The 19,013-nt window shown below is 38.9% G+C and overlaps 2 protein-coding genes across 2 annotated transcripts in view; both read right to left on the reverse strand.

The window, feature by feature from the left end:
- tbc1d12a (TBC1 domain family, member 12a) overlaps positions 1 to 15,100 on the reverse strand; it is a 34,259-nt gene extending 19,159 nt beyond the window's left edge. The window contains exons 1-3 of the mRNA XM_088086483.1: positions 14,416 to 15,100; positions 11,942 to 12,932; positions 288 to 423 (exon numbers count right to left, since the gene is read on the reverse strand). Coding sequence (XP_087942609.1) covers positions 288 to 423; positions 11,942 to 12,932; positions 14,416 to 14,764 — 1,476 coding nt within the window. The 5' untranslated portion in view covers positions 14,765 to 15,100. The remainder of the gene's footprint in view (positions 1 to 287; positions 424 to 11,941; positions 12,933 to 14,415) is intronic.
- A 1,203-nt stretch (positions 15,101 to 16,303) lies between these two features.
- LOC121955047 (uncharacterized) lies at positions 16,304 to 18,693 on the reverse strand. Its single transcript, XM_042502843.2, has one exon. The coding sequence runs from the start codon at positions 17,971 to 17,973 to the stop codon at positions 17,185 to 17,187; it is 789 nt and encodes a 262-aa protein (XP_042358777.2). The 5' UTR covers positions 17,974 to 18,693; the 3' UTR covers positions 16,304 to 17,184.
- Positions 18,694 to 19,013: the final 320 nt, after the last annotated feature.

Genomic DNA, 19,013 nt, shown 5'->3' on the forward strand with positions numbered 1-19,013 from the left:
TTACACTGTTAAATAACAAAATGCTTCTTAATAAAAAACACAGTGCAGTTGTAATTTACTTCAATCCTTCAGATTTATATCAACAGTCTCAAACCTTTGACTCGCCAGATATTTCCTAACACAGCTGTTCATCTTTTGTGATGATGATTAAATGAGGAAAGTTTCCATCCAAGACTTCATGAGCTCCAACTGTCAGTCACCCGACATTGTTTACGCAGAGCATGAACCAAGAAATGTCACCATCATGGACAAGATGATGATGATGTCAGTGTGTTAAAAGGACCCACCTGCTGTCTGGACAACGTGCAGTCAGGGTCTGTAGGTGGATCGTCCTCTCTGGCTGCTGTCTTGCCAAATAGTCGCCACCCTGTTGCGTTATGGGATGATGCTTTGGGCTCTTTGGATTTCCTAGAAAACAGGCTCCTGAAAGAGAGACAGAAGGAATCATTATTACAGCTGATCTGCTCAGACTTCACGCAAACTAAACTATATTCTTACATTTTCTTAAATTCAAAGAGGTTGGCATCATGACTATAACAAATCTTTCCTGGAACTTGTGCCAAAAAACTATTTTTCCCCCATATTTTCTTTAAAGCCTCACTGGATGAATAGATGTTTATGTAGAAAAAAGCCCTGACTCAAAATCCCAAAGCATGTGTGCAGCAGGGACCCATCCAAACTGAGATGGATGTTGCAGTCCTCCCTGTTTCTCCAAATGTAATTCGAGAGCGGATGATTTTATCGCTGCAGGAAGCTGTCTCCACACAGGAAGCTGCAAATTGTAACATAAAAGAAAAAACTTAAAACGCGTCTCTTTAACAGCAACGGGAGGAAAAACTTGATCCAGAGAACAGGTCAGACTAAAACTCACAACATCTGCTCAGCCTCACCTGGCTGCACCTTTCCACCGCTGGTCGACAAATCAACGACATTATGTTGCACAGCAAGTATTTTTGCACATCAGACTTTTTCATTACTTCTCTGTATCTGTTACTGTCTTTGTCATAATAGTAGGTCTGTATCATAAGATGCATACATTTATAATTTATTTTATTTGTTAAAAGAATGTTGAATATGTATTTTCTTTGTTATAATGTCCTGTTGTTATTGTTTTTTTATTTTTTTATTTAACCTGTCTTGACAGCAGTTATTGGTTGATCTATACCTGCAAGTTGTGTTGAAAATAAAAACAATTGGTCAAAAAAACTAAATAAATAAAGCAAGACTGGCCTGTTTTACAGAAACGATACCTTGTGTGATCCTTTTTTGTTTTTTTTAAACAGTCTGACTCGAAAGCTGCAAAAAAAAATTCAGTTCCTCAAAAACACTGAAAAAAGAAAAGCAGTTATGAAGAGTAAAGACGTAATGTGGTGAATTAATCCCTCATCATCAGTCTGACCGCAGTCGTGCAGTTGCAGCAGTTTTTAAAGTGACGCTGGAGGAAAAAAGCTGCCAGATCATCAGTTTTACATTCGTTTTAGTGGAAGAGTTTGCTGGTCAGCTAACAGGGGGAGAAAGAGGGAAGGAGGGAGAGGAACTGAAGGAATTATGAAAAGGAAGTAGACACACACACTCTCACACACACATAACACTGTGACCCAAGCAGACAGCCAAGTAAATATTATTCCTCCTCTCTGCGGGTTCAACGCTCTTCACTCACAAGTGTTTGTATGTGTGAGCGAGAATCCATTGAAGTGTCAGAAATGAGCGATTTCTTTACAGCTCCACATCTTGGATGTCTCAGCAGTAAAATATGTGTTCAGGAATTCATTTGTAGACGTTACGTTTTTGCAGAGCCTTATCATTTTCACCTATTTTCCATTATGAATTGCACCTTTTTTATCTGACAATCTTGCAAATGTGTTTTCTGTACCCTGTCTCTCTTTCTATAACCCCTTTTACGCTGCCTGTTTATGGCAGGAATATCGCTCCACTTTACCGCTTCGTCGTTCTGTAAATAAGGTACGATCGCAGAGTGAGAGGACACAGTGGTCTCGCCTTTAAGCCACCACTGGGGGCAGCAACCGCACCATATCTGTGTCTGTATAAGGCCACGTTACGAATGAGAATGGTCCCTCTAAAAACATAAAAGTCTTTCCTTTGTGTTATGAAGATAAAAAAAATCTTTGTTCATAAATAATAACATTGTGAAAACAATCCTCTTCTACACGGATTCGCAAAAAACACCAAAAATGTTGTTGTATGCATGCCAGGCCAGTAGCTGGCAGTGTAACTCTGTAATGACACACCACGTGCTGTGCGAGATGCAGGTGTGATGTCGCTGTTCTCACAGGATCCACAAATTGCCAGTTTACACAGCGACATTATAATTATTAGCATTATTAAAAGAAAACCCAGCTTTGCATGGAAAATCAACAAGTATCAAAATGTTGGGTGGTTTAACTTATGGAAAAAAACAAACATATTTTATCATCTCTTCATGTTTTGTATGTAAAAATCTTAATTTGTGAGAGACCTAAAGTTGTCGGATAAATGTAGTGAAGCAAAAGTACAATTTTTCCTTCTGAAATGTCGTGAAAAAGAAGTAGAAGGCGTCTGCTTTCTTGTTCTTGTTGTAGTTGTGCAATGTGTGAAACAACATCAGGAATAGAAAAAAGGAAGTTATTTTCTCCACACAGTGGCCGTTTAGACGTTTTTTCCAACTGGAGGAGGCTGCTCATTAACCCCTTGAAACCTGGGTATATGTTTTTGTAAAGGCATGAGCAACTTATCAAGAAATGCCCAATAAATTAGAAAGATATTAGGGATTTTTTGTTTGTTTTTCTAAAAAACAAGAAAATGAACTGAAAAAAATAGCAAAAAAAAACCAAGAAACAACAAATTAAATCAAATTGGTCATAGTCGATATCGAATGAAACTCTCTGGTTATAATTTTGGGAAGCCTGAGGGTCACACAAATACAGAGGATCAAAAACTGAACCTGCTACAGTATCAGCTTCTCCAAACCCCTGATCGTTCCAGCTGAAATGCTCAATTACAGATAAAATCTGCCTTTAGGAAACACGATAAAGAGCTACAAGTAGTGTTAGTTGTCACTATTCATTCTCCAGCATGTGAAAAGTAAAACAAAATATTCTCTCTTTGTGTCGGTAACATCAAGCCGTCCCTCAGATCAGAAGCAGCCTTGTTCTCCCGGCACCTGAGCAGCACACCTGTGGCTTTAAAACACAATGCAACAGATACAGTGGGAACACGTGTGTGATAGGACCAAAACTCATTCCCTGAGTGGGGAGTGAGTGTGTGTGTGTGTGTGTGTGTGTGTGTGTGTGTGTGTGTGTGTGTGTGTGTGTGTGTGTGTGTAAATAATGAATCACGGATGTGATTAATTTAATGCCCAAGCATGAATGTAGCATGCAAATTAATGTAAATTATTAAAAGGAACTAACATCATAAAATTTGGAAAGGGACTTTGCTGATGGGGTTGATAAGAGTCTTTTTTGGGGAGGTCTGTTCACCACAAAGACGTCCAAGTAAGTGACAGCTGATTTTTTTTGTTTGTTTTTTATAAGCTTTTATGATGTGATTGTAATTTTCAATTATGTGATAGAAGTTTCATTTCTTGTTATTTTCTTTTTGGAATAAACACCTTTCTCGACACTGAGTCATGACGTTCGGACAGGTTTGGCAGCAGCTGTGGATCCAACTTCCTGCTTAGTTTGTTTGCTTTATGAACTGCATTTTTGTGACGAAAAACAATGCCAGCAAAGATGAGACTACAGAGCGACACCATGTTAGAAGAAGAAATGACGGGGAAAAAATCCTTTTTAACCCTTTTAGATCGCATCCCCAGTCATATTTTGCACCTATTTAACAATACATGCCAAAAAAATACAAAAAATCTATTTCTTAGTATTCTTACCTTACAAACAAGGCAACTAAAAGACCAGCTAAGACACACCCTGACATCGGCATGTAGAAGATGACACAAAAAGTACTACAACAGTCCTGCTTTGAAACGGCCTAAACAAATACTAATATTCCGTCTGCATTACACTTTTTACAGTTATGAAAAGCCCAATTTCCAACAATAAATTCATATTTCTCCCAACGCTGTAGCTGCCTGCCTGTCCTGCATCACCCTTAAAGATGTCCCGATCTGTTTTAATGGCAAACTTTGCTGTTATGTAATTCTACTTCCAAACTGGTGACAATAACATTTAATGAAAAGTGTTTTTAGAGCGAGTCCTTCCAATAAAACCTGATACCAGTTGGCACTTTGTAAGAATCTCAGTACAAATGTTGCTGAACTGTGGAGGTTAATCAACCGCTCCTGAAATAACAGTTTCTTTAGTACAAGGCCATTTCAGTGTTGTTTTGTTGTTAATTTAAGAGCTGTATTCAGCTCTGGGTTAGTAGAAATAGGATGGGAGCATTGTAATTTCCTTTTTTTTTACAGATGGGTAAATTGAACCTTGAAACTTTGAGTCACAAAAATGTTAATTCAACAAGAGACAAAAGCCTGAAGTGAAAAAGTTGAAGGTTTTGTTTTGTAAAACCACTTCAGGCTGATGGTTGCAGTTCAAATAAAGTAGCATTCCTGATTGTGTTTGTTAAGTGGATTCTGTTTTTTCTGCCTCTGACCCTCCCTGACCTACACTCAGCTCTATGAAGCAAACAGCCAGCGTGGAGGTTTTCCAGCGGGGCTGTTTTCTCCTCGCCGTTCCTCTCCGTCTGTCTGGATTTCCTCTGAGACGCCGTGACATTTAAGCCAGCTGCTGAGGCCCGCGTCCAAATCAAAACCAGGCCCCGACACAGACGGAGATTTAACAAACAGAAATGTTCCTACACCTGCCAGTCACTCCAGATTTCACTGCGTCACTAATCAAATAGAAAGAATTACCCCTCTGGCTCTTTAACACTTCTCAGCCTTCTTTCACTTCCTTGTATGTCTTTTACGGGAACGCTGTCAAGGTGCAGTTCCACTCAGTTTGCTAATTATTACTTGTAATCAAATATTTGCATAGAACTCAGTCACGCTGGAGGAAGACAGTAACTGTGGCAGAGGCACAGAGTGCAATCAAAGAAAGAAACAGACCAATAAAATAAAAAAACTGACGTCTCCCTCAGTGCACGACACAATGAGACATGCTCTTTTAGGAAACAGCTAAAGGACAGCTCTGATGGAGACTACATGTTTGCTTTCAGCTGTCACACATGCAGTATCTAAATTCATTTTGTGATTTAGGCCTTATTTGGGCTGTTTTACGTTATACTGTAGTAAATATTTCTGGAGGTTAACATGAACAGCTGCGTCAGTCTCAACACTATTTCTCTGGCTCTCAAAATATATTTACGCCCCAATTCTCAATCCCAAAAGTCAACAAAATCAATGAGCAGCAGCAGATCTATTTGAATAACGGAAGACGTCTGAGATATGGGCGACAATTCAGAGGTCTGAAAAGTACTGGATCAGACCAGTGTTTCCCCATACCAAATGAAATCTATTTCATTTTATTCTATATATAGCGCCAAACAACAGAAGTCATCTGAGGTCACTTTTCATGCAGGACAGGTTTAGACTGTGTTTTCTTATTAATTCAATAAACTTAATATGCTTATGTTATTTATCTAATTTATGTCAGTCTCTAAGGCGTCGCTGTAAATTCTCCTTTGCTCGGGTGGGACTTCGCCCCTACATGCGCTCACACACATGCACACGTGTGTGCACACACCCACAGTCACACAGAGCAGAGCGGAGCAGAGGAAAGACTCTACATGTGTTACGTTAAGTTGCAAAGCACTGCGAGTGATACGTCACCTGACAAAAAACGAGTAAATCATTAATGGAGAGACTCTGACCATCTGAAAAACAGGCAAAAAGATCCACATTTTTTAAGAAACACGCAACATGAAGGAGGATGCAAACGTTAGCCTGCTGCTAATAAAAGTCCCTAACAGAGCTGCTGAAACTGCATCACCTGACAAGCAGCTCAGGGTTCACCACAGGATCACAGGCTTTGATCCGACTTGACTGTCAGAGAGGAAGTACTCCTCCGGGCTCTACAACACTGGACTTGGTAAATAAATAAATAAATAAATAAGCTATGGATGAATACAGTACGTAGAAAATGAATGGGTAATTATTAAAGTTTTCTTTATTGGTTGATAACAGCAGCCGCAGGGAGGAGTCCCACTGGAGACCAGACACCCCCCAAACCAGTACACTTTGTTGCAGCCCTATAGCTTGGTCTCTGTGTAAAAGGGCTACTGGCAGAGAGTGACCTTAAGTATTTGTACATAAAGCCCCTTTTAAACTTACATTAACTTGAAAATGTCTGCTTGAACCAAAAACTATGTTTTTTTTATGTCTGTGCTTGTTGTCATCATATTTGTGAGACAGTGTTGTGTTTAGCATCTATGCACAGTAGAGGAGATGAGACTGTAAAAGCAGCCTGAGCTCTCCCTCCTGCAGTTTCTCAGGTTTGAATAAACATCCCTTCGACTACCCGACGATCTGTCTGCCTCCAGGCCGCAGCTTTGATCTCCTCGACCAACCTGCTCGCCTCTACTCTGATTTCTGAAAAGGCTCCACGAGCTTCTCTGGTGTCTGTCTGAGCACCAAAAAGCAGCCTGCCACACCAAAACTCTTTATTCTGGTCCGCTATGAACCACGAGCCTGACACCAGCATCTGAACGGTACTGTTGAGTTTTTAGGGCCAGGACATGTATAGTTTCAAAAGAACAAGGTTGGCTCAAAGAAACATCATGATCATGTATTGATAAGGAGGTAAAGGTATCAAACTATTAGGAGAACTAAGGAGAAATAACTTTATAGGCATCAACAAGCAATTTTTTGGTGGCAGTTTCTATTGTTTGTTTTTTTATAGTAATTTGTTTTGTTTTGTGCATTGTGATTTAATCCTTTGAAATTTGAATCAACGTCACTTGTCACTCGTGCTGCATTCAGACGCCTTTCAGAAGTATTTAAAGCTTTGAGCAAATTGGTTTGATTTCTTTCACAAAAAAAAGGGTAAAAAGGCAATGTTTAGCGTGGCAAGAAGTTTCACACAAACTGCAAAAAAATAAGTAGATCAGAAAAAACATTTAAAAAGCAAGGGATTTTTTAGAGAACTATCCTTCAAGTTATAATGTTTATACATTTAAAATTATTTTACAGAATCATTATAATTTTTATTTTTCTCTTTTCTGTTTTGGTTTTTTGTTACTTATTTTTAGGACATTTTCTTTTACTTTTTACTAATTTCTTGCTAATTTCTGTACCTGAAAATTATTTAGATTGTCATTTATTTAAGGATAATTTTGGGAAAGAAAATATGGAAATAATGTGTTAAAAAATAATATTTCATCTAGGCTGCATAGTCCTCTGTCTCCGCAGTCGCATCAAATACAGTAAATGTCATGAGTGACACAGAAAAACGCATGCTACTGTAAAAGGTCAAACTAAGTTTCAGATGTAGTTACACTATTTTTTTCTAAACACACGTGAGTGTGGTTGTTTGTTGATCTAAAATGGATCATCTTGTGACAAAGATATCAACTTTTCAGGAACTGAGAAACTGTTATTTTCCCCCCTGGTGGGCGGGCAGACACAGCATCTCACGGCAGCGGTGCAGAGGTTAAACGTGTGATGAATCGGCCTCAGAAATAGAAAGCAGAGGAGCAGAGGGAGCAGTGAATGTGGGCTAAGCCCTGAGGAAAGAGGCTGCTCTAAGTCAATGCTCAATGAACCCTGCTGTGTCACTTACTGCACATACACTGAACTGGGGCATGATTAACATGCAAGCTTTCACACAGCTGAAGGCTCCAGACTGCAGCTCTTTGAAAAGAAGCTGGTAAGTGTCAAATGGTCATCTCACCCGGCTAACATCCTCTTTAAACCCGCTATAAGAACAGAAATGATATTAAATATGGAATTAACCCACATTATCTTTGCCCCTCTTGGACGCTTAGAAACCAAGAAAAATCACCATGGAAGCAAATGTTTTCAGTGCATGTAGTAATCTGATTACTCCCAACTTTGAATATGAGAAATGTGTTTCCATTTCCGTTGTGAGATATTCAAAAGTGAACACAATTAGATCTCTGCAGCAGAAATCTGATTAGCTGCTAAATGTCAAACAGCATTTAAACAGTTGAGAGTATCCATGCTTCTGCAAAAAAACTCCTTATGAGCACAAATCAACAAATGTGCAGAGAAAAACACAAGAGTGTTGTGATGCAACATGCATTTTGAAGCAATCCTTTTCCACCTCAGTATCCATCCCTGACTGCATTTGATATGGATATAATTAATGTGTTGGTATGCTGATGACAACAGGCTCTGATTGGAAAGTAATGTCACATATTTAAGTGGTGGGAGAGAGAGTAGTTATATGCACGCCACGTAGGTGCAAGGCAATAAAAAAACAGCGTACGTGAGGAAGAAAGTAACACCATGCCACGCAGGTTTAATGAAGACAATGTTTCAATCTTTCTTGGAACTTAATCCAAAATTTATTAATTTCTGACCTGACAAAAGATCCAAAATTTTCATTTTTGACCCGACAAAGATCAAAGTGGGATCAAATTGTTGTCTTCATTAAACACAATTAACTGCTGCAACACACTGAACTTGAATGACTAATATGTTGCTTAAGTTGTATTTGATAAATAAAAATTAATTTCCTCAAGATTAGTCTTCATCATTTTCATTCATTTATGTGACCACAGTACATGTAAACCGGTGTTTCTGATTAGGACATCACTTTGTTGGATAGTACAGATAGTTAATAGAATATTTGTAACATTTCTGCAGCTTATTAGCTGAGATTTTAAGATTAAACTGTTTCGCTTTGTGTGTAGATGTTTGTCTATAGAGATTGTGACAATTTACCAATGCAGTAAAGGGTGAGAGAGAAGTTCAAGTTTAACTTAATTATTCTAAAAATATTGTCACATACACTCTGGAGATAATCTGTTAAACATCCACAGGATAAAGTGAAATAGGTGCTCTGATAAATCTCAATTTCTAAACTGTTGAAATGTGACAAATATGCCCAACTATCTGTAGGTGAATCATCCAAAAAAGTGTTACCTTGATAAGCAATCTATAGCTCTGAACCTTAGGGTCAGGGCCCCAAAAAGACGAATCAAAGGTGTCTTGAGATGAATATCAGGGCTGATAATGCGACTATCAATATTCTGCTACACAAAATTCTTATTACCACACTATTTCTGACTCCTGTCTCATTTTATTCTTGTAACGCAGGATAGTTTTACCTCTTCAGGGAAGGTCATTAAAAAAACATCTGAAAGAAACAGAAGGGAAAATCACTTTTCCACTGAACTGCTCGGAGTCATTTTTGTCACCTTGTGATGAAGGGTACGAAGCAGACATTCCTTTGAATCAAAGAATCACAGGCAGAAAAGGTTCGGGAGCCGCTGTTTTAAAATAATCACTTAGACAGAATGTGAGTTTCTTAAATTTACCAAACTCGACCTACTGTGAAATACAGTCGAGTTGTGTTTTTAAATACAATCTCATCATCTACTGTTGGATGAAAATCAATCAAAAATTCATCTTGCAGCTGGCTGCTCTATATTTCCGTCTTTATGATCACAGTTAGGAAGCCCAGAAGGTTTTCTTCTCTTTTTTAGCAAATCAAATGATTTTGAAATTTGATCATTTCCATAGTGACTGTTACTCAACTGAGTATTTGTCATCATTTTTCTATATTAACTTCATACGTGACTTTACACTAAAAATTCATACTTCAACTTCATATACTGCATATACGACACATACATCAAACAACACACAAACACACTACATTAGTTTATGTGCCAAAATGTGTCCGCCCGAGTTTCTATAGCCAGAAGTCTCTCCTTATTTTTAAGTACACAGCTGCCTCTAACTGGAACAGGAAATTCCCAGTGCTAGTCCTCCATACCAGCTAAAACCACACTCTCTCTCTCCACCATGTCCATCCATGTGACAAAAAAAGACAGTGCAGTGAGAAAAGCCGCTGTTTGATGCAGTCAGAGGCCGCCCGGTGACCATGTGGAAATTGTGCTGAAACCATTAGTAGATTAATCAACAACTTTGAGAATTGAAGTCATTTTTCATGTAAATATGTCAAACATTCTGCGGTGCGAGCTTCTTCGGTTTGCGTTTTTTCTGGTTTAGTCTGTTATATATCACTGTAAACTAAAAGTTTGCGGTTTGGGGTGTTTGTCGGACAAAGCCGCCATCGTGGACCGACTGTGTCAAATACCCCAAAACAACCTAAAGCCCTCACTAACACGGACACTGGGGAGTGTGTGGCAAATGTTTCCATCGTGATCTCTTTCTCATTGGACAGATGTCAACGCTGACCAAACAATGACCTCATTTTTAGAGTAGAAAATGAAACCACAAACATCTCCATATAAAACCAGTTTGTCACGTTTGCAGTTGCTGAACAAAATGCCAGATCCTCATTAAAACTTGACATGTTTTCATTTAATGACATCCGGACCAGATGGAGGTTACGAGCTGAGGTGGGAGCTGTAAACACACGTCCAAAAGTCACCCAATCCTGCAACAGTGTTGACCAGCTAAAGGTGAGGGTACAATGTAGACTGACCGTGTTTATGGTAAAATAATACAAGTGGAATATGAGGAACTCTCTGTGGAAGTATAGAAAAGGTCGGAGAGACACAACAAGGACGTAGCAACAGTAAAATATTTGTTGTAAAGGTGTTTTATACCAATTTAATGTTGTTATTAGCCTGCGAGCCAAGTTTGCTTCAGAGGCTCAGGTCTGCAACCTCGATAAACTTGTTTCCTCTCCAGGCTGCAAACAGCATCTCTTCATTTCCACTGCAAACAACTCAGCCTGCCGAAAAACAGGGTGAAATCTGTTGTGTCTGGAATTTATGGTCATCTCTGGATTTGAGGAAATGCTGAAACACTTATTTGTTTTTCTCTCTCATAATAAAAAATAGAACTTGTGTATTTTTGGCCTCCGATCAGACTGATTTAATAAAGCCAATTGGGATTTTAACAGATGAAAGTAAGTGAGCTATTTGAGCTCTCCACGCTGGCACTGGTCTATAATTTGCTAATTTCACTGTTTTAATGATGATGAAAATTAATGGGGACTTGCAGCTCTGGTGTGTGGCGTGCAAGCAGGTGGTGCATATTTTAAGACAGAAGATAAACAAGTACTGGACTCCCTAAAAAGCTAACCCTTTGAAACCTGGAACAACATCACTTTTCTTTACTCAACTTGCTTTGCATTGGGGCCACTTTTCCAAAATGACAGGAAGCCAGGGGCCAGTCGCAGCAGCCACATACATGTTTCTAGGATTTTAAGACATCTCTAGGATTACAGAATGTTTCTAGGATTTAAGGATGTTTCAAGGATTTCAGGACATTTCAAGGATTTTGGGACATCTCCAGGATTTTAAGATGTGTCTAGGATTTAAGGACGTTTCTTGGATTTTAGGATGTTTCTAAGGATTTTAGGATGTTTTTAGGATTTTAGGACATTAGGGACAGCTAGGACCTCTATCAGCGGTGCGGGGGATCCTCCACTGGCACTTTTTTGATAAAAAAGCTCTATTTTGATGCTGTTTTATGCACTCTGGCACTTTATGTATACTGAAAGTACGAAAACAATTTCAAGTGTGAGTCATTTTATTGTTACTGTGAAATAGAAAAATGGCTGGGGGGGGGCGAAGGCATCCTATTGGGGGCCAGATTTGGCCCTTGGGCCGTATGTATGAGTATCTGTCCTATAGGGTAAATAAAATCAGGTACTGAGAGTGCGTTTAGGTTAAATTAGTGGTTGTGTGGTTAGCATGCAGTCGTAACTGGGGCTTTATAACCACATCATTTGATGGTGTGTTGACAGTGTGTGTGTGTGTGTCTGTGTGTGTCTGTGTGTGTGTGTGTGTGTGTGTGTGTGTGTATGTGTGTGTGTATCGTTCATTTTACCTGGTGAAGAAATCAGCGATGCCGAACCTCTTTGGCATCAGCTTGGAGTCCGGGTTGTCTGCTTGTTCGCTCAGGTCTGGCAGCTTGTCTGGGGCGCTCTGCCTGCGACCCACTTCCAAAACGTTCCTAAAGTCCTCCTCGTAGCCCTCGTCTCCAAAATAAAAGCCCCCATCCTCGTCGGGTGATAACGGGGTGGCATCACAGCTGAGGGACACCGCAAGGTTGAGGTTAGTCCTCAAACTCTGTGGCCTGACGGGCAAACTGAGGTCACTGAAATCCTCCTCGTCCTCCCTGATGTTGGGCTCAGAAAGCGGACTGTCACCGTTCACGTTGGAGAGGCAGGGCGAGGGGAGTTTGGCACTTGATCCCAGGTTGGGGGAGTCCTTGGAGGAGTCAAGGAAGGGAGGGAGTCCTGCTGCGGCTGGCGCAGTCTCCCCCAAACACTGGGACACCAATGCTCCGGGGCAGTCGCTTTGGCCCAACTCTCCGTTTTCCTGGTCAAAATGACTGTTTTCGGGGGAATGGTCTGAGTCAGGCCAGTCACATGTTTCTCCCTTGGTGGTGACGATGTGCAAACCACCATTGGCAACTTTCTTTTCCTCACAGTTCACGTCGCACAAACCGAGATTCTGGCCAAGAAGCAATGGACTGGAAAACACGCCTGTCTGTTTATAGTAAGCTAGATCTGCTCCGGGACAGCTGTCAACATCCCCGTTGGGCATGTTTACATCTGGACACTGGAGGGCCGCGGTGATGCAGGCGCAGTTCCTCTGGTGCTTCCCCGCGCATGGCAGCCTGTCCAGGCCTCTTCTGGCCTCTTCTCCCGGAGTTACGTCGTCAGAATCCGGGGTTTCCCCTTCGCTCTCGCCTGCAGGGTGCTGCCGCATCTCCCCTGAAACCCGACCCCCGAGCACAGCTGGACAGGAAGCGGCAGTGGTTCCTGCAATGCCTCCTCCTTCTCCTCCTTTCACCAACATTTGCTCCTCGTGACCTAAAGAATAAAAACATTAAATTTCTGGTCAACAATATCATAACTGCAGAACTGTGCAAAAGCCCGAGGCCCCCTGAAACTTTGTTATGTAAGCAAGACTGTAATGATAATAGACATTTATTTTTTAGTAGTCTCTTTACTAAAATACATCCAAAAATCACAAATATTTCAGAATAAAAGAACTTCAACAGGCTGAAGTTTCAAGTATTAAGTCTAACCTCCTTTTCCACTTTTGTCTTGGAGTCTCTTGGGTACACAATACGAGATTTAAGGTTACAGCCAAGACATGTCCAAAGCTCAATACTTACTGTTCGTGCTTCCTTTTGTTATGGTTGTATTTCATGTTTCACACTAAATATTGACTTCAGTCTGAAGAAGCCATTTTGCCAAGACTTTTTTGGTGTTTTAATGCAATTTACAGGTTCTCTGTATTCTTTGTTTGTATCCTCATAAAGAGACAGATAAGATTAGATAGATAGATAGATAGATAGATAGATAGATAGATAGATAGATAGATAGTGTCCTTTCTTTCTTTTAACATTCATTTTGCCCATAAGATTGTAGTGCTTTATGTTGCAAAGTGGTATTACTTTGTAACTTTACAACACTGCTTTTACTTGAGTAAAAGTACACATACAGTGTATAAATAGTTCAATACAGATAAAAGCCAAACATTTAAATGCTTTGACATCTGAGCAAATTGGCCTGATTTCCTTTAAAACATGGTAAGAAGGCAATGACCAGCGACGGAATAAATGACAAGAAATTGCAAGAAAAATACCCAAAAGGTTGTTTTTTAAAAGATAATAATAAACATTATTATTAATACTATTATTATTATAAGGAAACACTTGAAAATAATTTGGTGACATAGTTTAAAATATTTACCTATGCTAATTATTCCTTATGTCCTAAAATGGTGGGACTTTATGTTCAGGGAGTGGGACCTTTTTGTTTGCCAAAAATTGAACTCAGCAGATGAGAATATGTCAATGTAAAGTATGTAAAAATTGGAAATATTAGCTGTATTTATATTTAAAAAAATAAATACAACATTTAATTTAAAAATAATAATAATAATAATTCAAACTAAAATAAAATAGAGAAGAATAAAATTTTGGAAAATAAATAAACAAAAAGCTACTTTTGTTTTTTGTTTGGATGTTGTTTTTTTAACTCATTTTGTGGCATCTGTTGGTGGCTTGTGCTGTGTAGGTAATATGGTGAATACTGTGGGTATTGTTTTAATGATATAAATATTATAAAGAAATAAAAAATAAAATAAATAAATACTGTAAAACTTAAATTAATAGCCCGGCATTGTATTTGGAAATATTAGCTGTGTTTATATTTCTAAAAAATACACAATAGAAATCAATAACAAATAAATAAAAATAATTCAAAATAAAACAAGAGAGAGTAGAACATAATTTTGAAAAATAAATAAATAAATAAATAAATTTTTAAAAAAGCTCCTCCTGACCGAATGACTCAGTAAATCCGTTCAGGCCGCCGTGGTCGCCGCAACCCCCCGAAATCACACAGCTGCCGGTCATCTGCCCGGGGAGGTACTCCTCCGCCGCCACCAAATCCAACATGATCTCCCGGTTGTGTGGAGGCGGCTGCACCGAGGCGTCTCTGTTTACATTCCTCCCGTTACCGGTCACGTAAATATGACCCTTCCCAGCTTCCTGACCCCCGCTGACACCGGCTAGCAGCGCCGCGCTGGGGTCTTTGAGAGCGATGTAAGATTTGTGACCTCCTCCTCCTCCTTGTTCGTTTTCATTCAAGTCGACGGCTAACGACCCTCCGTTCTCCTCCGTCGTTTCCATAACCGCTCAGTCCGTCGAGCGAGCCTCGGCCGCGGGCATAAAATCCTGCAACGCGTCCTCCTGCCCGGTCGGCCCGGCTCCGCAGCAGCAACAGCAGCAGCAGGTTTTGTTGTTCTTGGAGGAAGGGGCTACCATTTTAGCCTTCGGCGTTACCTGACACTCACCGGCTGTGGCATCGTCCTTTTTGGCGTCTGAAAAATACCGATGTTTGCTCCGCGTTTCTCGTGAAGTTGATGTCGCCGCCGGGCAGAAAGATTAATTAAATCCCCTCAACGTTTGAGCTGGCTGCAGCGCCATCTTGAAAATACCCCAACAATGACGTCACCCCCTCCCTCCCCCCAAATCAAATCGCTGAGTTTTGATTCGCTGACAGTTTTACAGCGAAGCCTGGTGGTCACACCGAGGAACTGCACCAGGCATCCCTGACCCCGTTAACCCCACAAATACTTCAATATTTAAATAAATACATACATACACACATACATACATACATACATACAAACATACATACACACATACACACATGCATACATACATACATACATACATACATACAAACATACATACATACAAACATACATACACACATACACACATACACGCATGCACGCATGCACGCATACACGCATACACGCATACACGCATACACACACACATACATACACACATACATACATACACACATACATGCATACATACATACATACATAAACCCGTTTTATTTTGTCTTTTCTTTTATTTGTTTACTTGTTTTGAGGCATCTGTTTGTAGCACATTGATAGTTTGTGATGTGTTGGTAATGCTATAAATAGAAAAAAAAATTTAAAAAATTAAAAATCTAATAGATAGATAGATAGCATAGTATTGTTTTAATGCTATAGATATAATGAAGAAATAAAAATATATAATAGATAAATAGATATTTAAAATATATATTTGTTTTGTCTTATCTGTTTTTTGTTTGCTTGTTGCCTTTTTAACTAATTTTGTGGCATCTGTTGGTGGCTTATTTATAGTTTGTGATGTGTTGGTAATATGGTGAGTATTGTTTTAATGCTATAAATATAATAAAGAAATAAAAAATAAAGAAATAAATGAATATCATAAAACTTCAATTATTAGCCCAGGCTTATATTTGAGACAGGTGTCTGTGTTAGACAGGCTTTTATTTCCTTTCACACAAAACTGTTGCTCAGTAAAGATGGAAATACAAAAAAAGTAAAATGTTTCGTTTAGTATTTTCAGTGTGATTTGTCTTTTTCTGCTTTTGCAGTTCTTTGTTGTTGTTGTTGTTGTTGTTGTTTGCTGTTGTTGCTTGTTAGTGCATTTCCTGTTGGTGTTTTTTATTTTCTTATACTGCTCTATGAAATCAATGCATAGATGTTTTTTTTTAAAAAGTAAATAAAAGTAAAAGTACTCAATGTGCCTTGTTACTTTTTACTATTATTATGCCATTAGATTATTGACATTTTATAGACCAAACGATTCACTGAAAAAATTCATCAATAATGAAAATAAAAGTTGCAGACTCCAAAATAAAAATCAGCAGTTGTCTCTGTCTCTTTCTGCCAACAGTCTTCATGCAGCTGCTCTTTATTGATAAGCTTTATACAGACACACAGGAGGAGCCCTGTTATACTTCTCCAAGTAAAACTATTAGTCTCCACATATCTCAATAACAACATGTCAATACAGTTGCAGTCATGGCAGTATTTTCCCGTACATGGCTTTGGGATACAGTTGGTCACAGTTCTCATCAGTGTAAACTGGGAACAAAAGTCAAAGTCAGACTGTTAATAAAGCACTGAAGACAATATTATGCAAAGCTATTTTAAAGCAATAAAAATTTTCATATTTTATATTTTCATTTCATATTTAACTGCAAACACATCATATTCTCTTTCTATGGTTGCTGACTTGCTTTAACCCTTTAAAACCTGAGCAAATTGGTCCGATTTCTCTCTAGAACATAAGAAAAAGGCATTGAACAACATAATAAGAAATCATCCAAAAAAATAGCATGAAATTAGTAAGTTACAATAAAGTTATAAGTAACAATAAAGTTTCCTGGAAATTAGCAAACAGAAAAGTAAAATAAAATAAAACAAAACAGAATTTATTTTAATTTAATTTAATTTAAAAGTATGTGACCTGAAAAAAAAGCTCAAATTAACAATCATACATATATAATTAGAATAATTCATTTTTCAAACATTTTTCAAGCCTTTTTTTCCCCTTTCTCTATTCTTCAGGATATTTCAACTTTCACCTTTTACATTTTTTTTTTTTTTTTGCAACTTGCAGGACTTTTTTCCATCTTTTCAAAAGAAAAGCACAAAAGATATCAGCACAAAAAAATGATATCAACCCATGTTTCAAAGGGTTCATTTTCATCAGAAAAATAACGTTGACGGTCCACTTTAATCTGCATTATCATCACCTTTCATGCTCCCACATGGACAGATCAGCTTCCTGAGTGCCTTTCGTTTCCACCACATGAAGTAGCCAACAGTCCCTAAGAGGGTCAAGATTGCCAAGGATTTCATGACAGCTCCTAAAACTTTAATCCAGAGGTCAGAGTTTAGAGGTTTTCTTTGGAAGAGTGGATTGTGTTCAGGTTTACTTTCTTTCTCTGTGAACTGGTTCGCAACCCGGCAGGTGAAGGTCTCCACCTCTGAGTGATCAGCCTCGGTGATGACTATCTCCTTCTGCATCTCCGTCCACTCACCCTCTCCCATCCTCCAGCTGTATGTGACGGGTCCAGCATCCGTGGTGCCCCCATCACACGCCACGGTGCATTTCTCCATGGGGGGCGCACATGACAGTGGTTTAAACGCCACCTCAGGCTCAGTGACCGCTTTGATCATCTCAGCATCGTAGCCTCCAGGCTGGACCCTGTTGTTGATCTCCACCGTGTACACCCCAGCGTCAGCTGCAGTCATGCTGCTGATCTCCAAACGTCCAGTTTTTTTGTGCACGGTTGTGCGGCCTTTAAATTTGTTGTACACATGCAAAGCGGCCGAAACGTCCACCAGCTCAGCCACCAGGTTACCTTTGAACTTCCACAGGATGTTGGCGATCGGTTCAGTCGGAGCAGGCCTCGGGTCTAACCTCAGTTTACCACCCGCCATGAAATACGCCTTTTCATCTGCGGCCAGAGTGAAATTCAGCCCCACCAACAGCAGCAAAAATCCTGTAAACGTCTGCATGTCTTCTGATCGAAGGGCTACACAACTAAGAGGATATCTGTTTTCAGATCAGCCTCTTCTTTGTTCAGAGGCCACATTAGACCACTTCCTGTTTTATGTTCCTCAGCGTGATGATAATTTAGGCTGCAAAGTTCAATTGTTTGGTAAAGTACAAAGTAACTTATACACTTTGTAGCATATGACTTATTTAACTCAAAGTGAAACTAAATCAGGTGTGGATTGTAAGATAGTGGGGCCCTGGGCACAGACATGCAAAAGGCCCCACCATCTCTCCAACAGGGTGAGAAAAAATAGACCTTGTGATGTTTTAGCCTCTTTTTGTGTGTGATTTGTGTCTTCTTTAGGTCATTTTGTGTCTGTCTGTGGTTGTTTTGCCCCCTTTTGTATTAATTTTATGTCTATTTGCAGTTCAGCAAGGTGTACTTCGGTATGAGTGCTTGTATTGTTTAAAGTTTGAACTCAGTTAAAATTGCTTTTTCTGTCACTGCTGGGAGAAGTATGAGAGTTGAATATTTCAATAAAAGTTTGAGATTAAATCTTTATTTAGACTTCCCTAAAACAGATTACTTGTGTTCTTCCTCCTTCTGTCTGCAGAAACTGTTACGGCCTGAGTCGGATAAATAAGTACAATATTTCCCTGTGAGATGTAGTAGAAAGTATTAAGTGGTACAAGATGAAAATACTCAAGTATAAGTACCTTAAATTACTTACATTTTACATTATTATTTTTAATTATTATTATCAGGCTATAAAAATTATTATACATTAATATGATTTTCTACTTTCATTAAATTATTTTTTTAACCAACATCAGTCCTAATCATAAATATAAAATGTCAATATATATTAATATATTAATTTTCAGCATTTTAACCCTTTAAATACCAGGTATTTGTCATGATGCCACTGTGTTTTAAGATGTAAAAACACATTTTAAAAAAATATGAATTATTTTCAGTATACTACATGCTGAGTAGATTTTCTCCTTGTTTTTATTTCTATTATCACAGCCTGAGATGTCAATGATTTGCAGCAACATT

The sequence above is a fragment of the Plectropomus leopardus genome, chromosome 13 (assembly GCF_026936395.1).
Source record: "Plectropomus leopardus strain MGB_pleo_1.0 chromosome 13, ASM2693639v1, whole genome shotgun sequence".
NCBI classification, from domain to species: Eukaryota; Metazoa; Chordata; class Actinopteri; order Perciformes; family Serranidae; genus Plectropomus; species Plectropomus leopardus.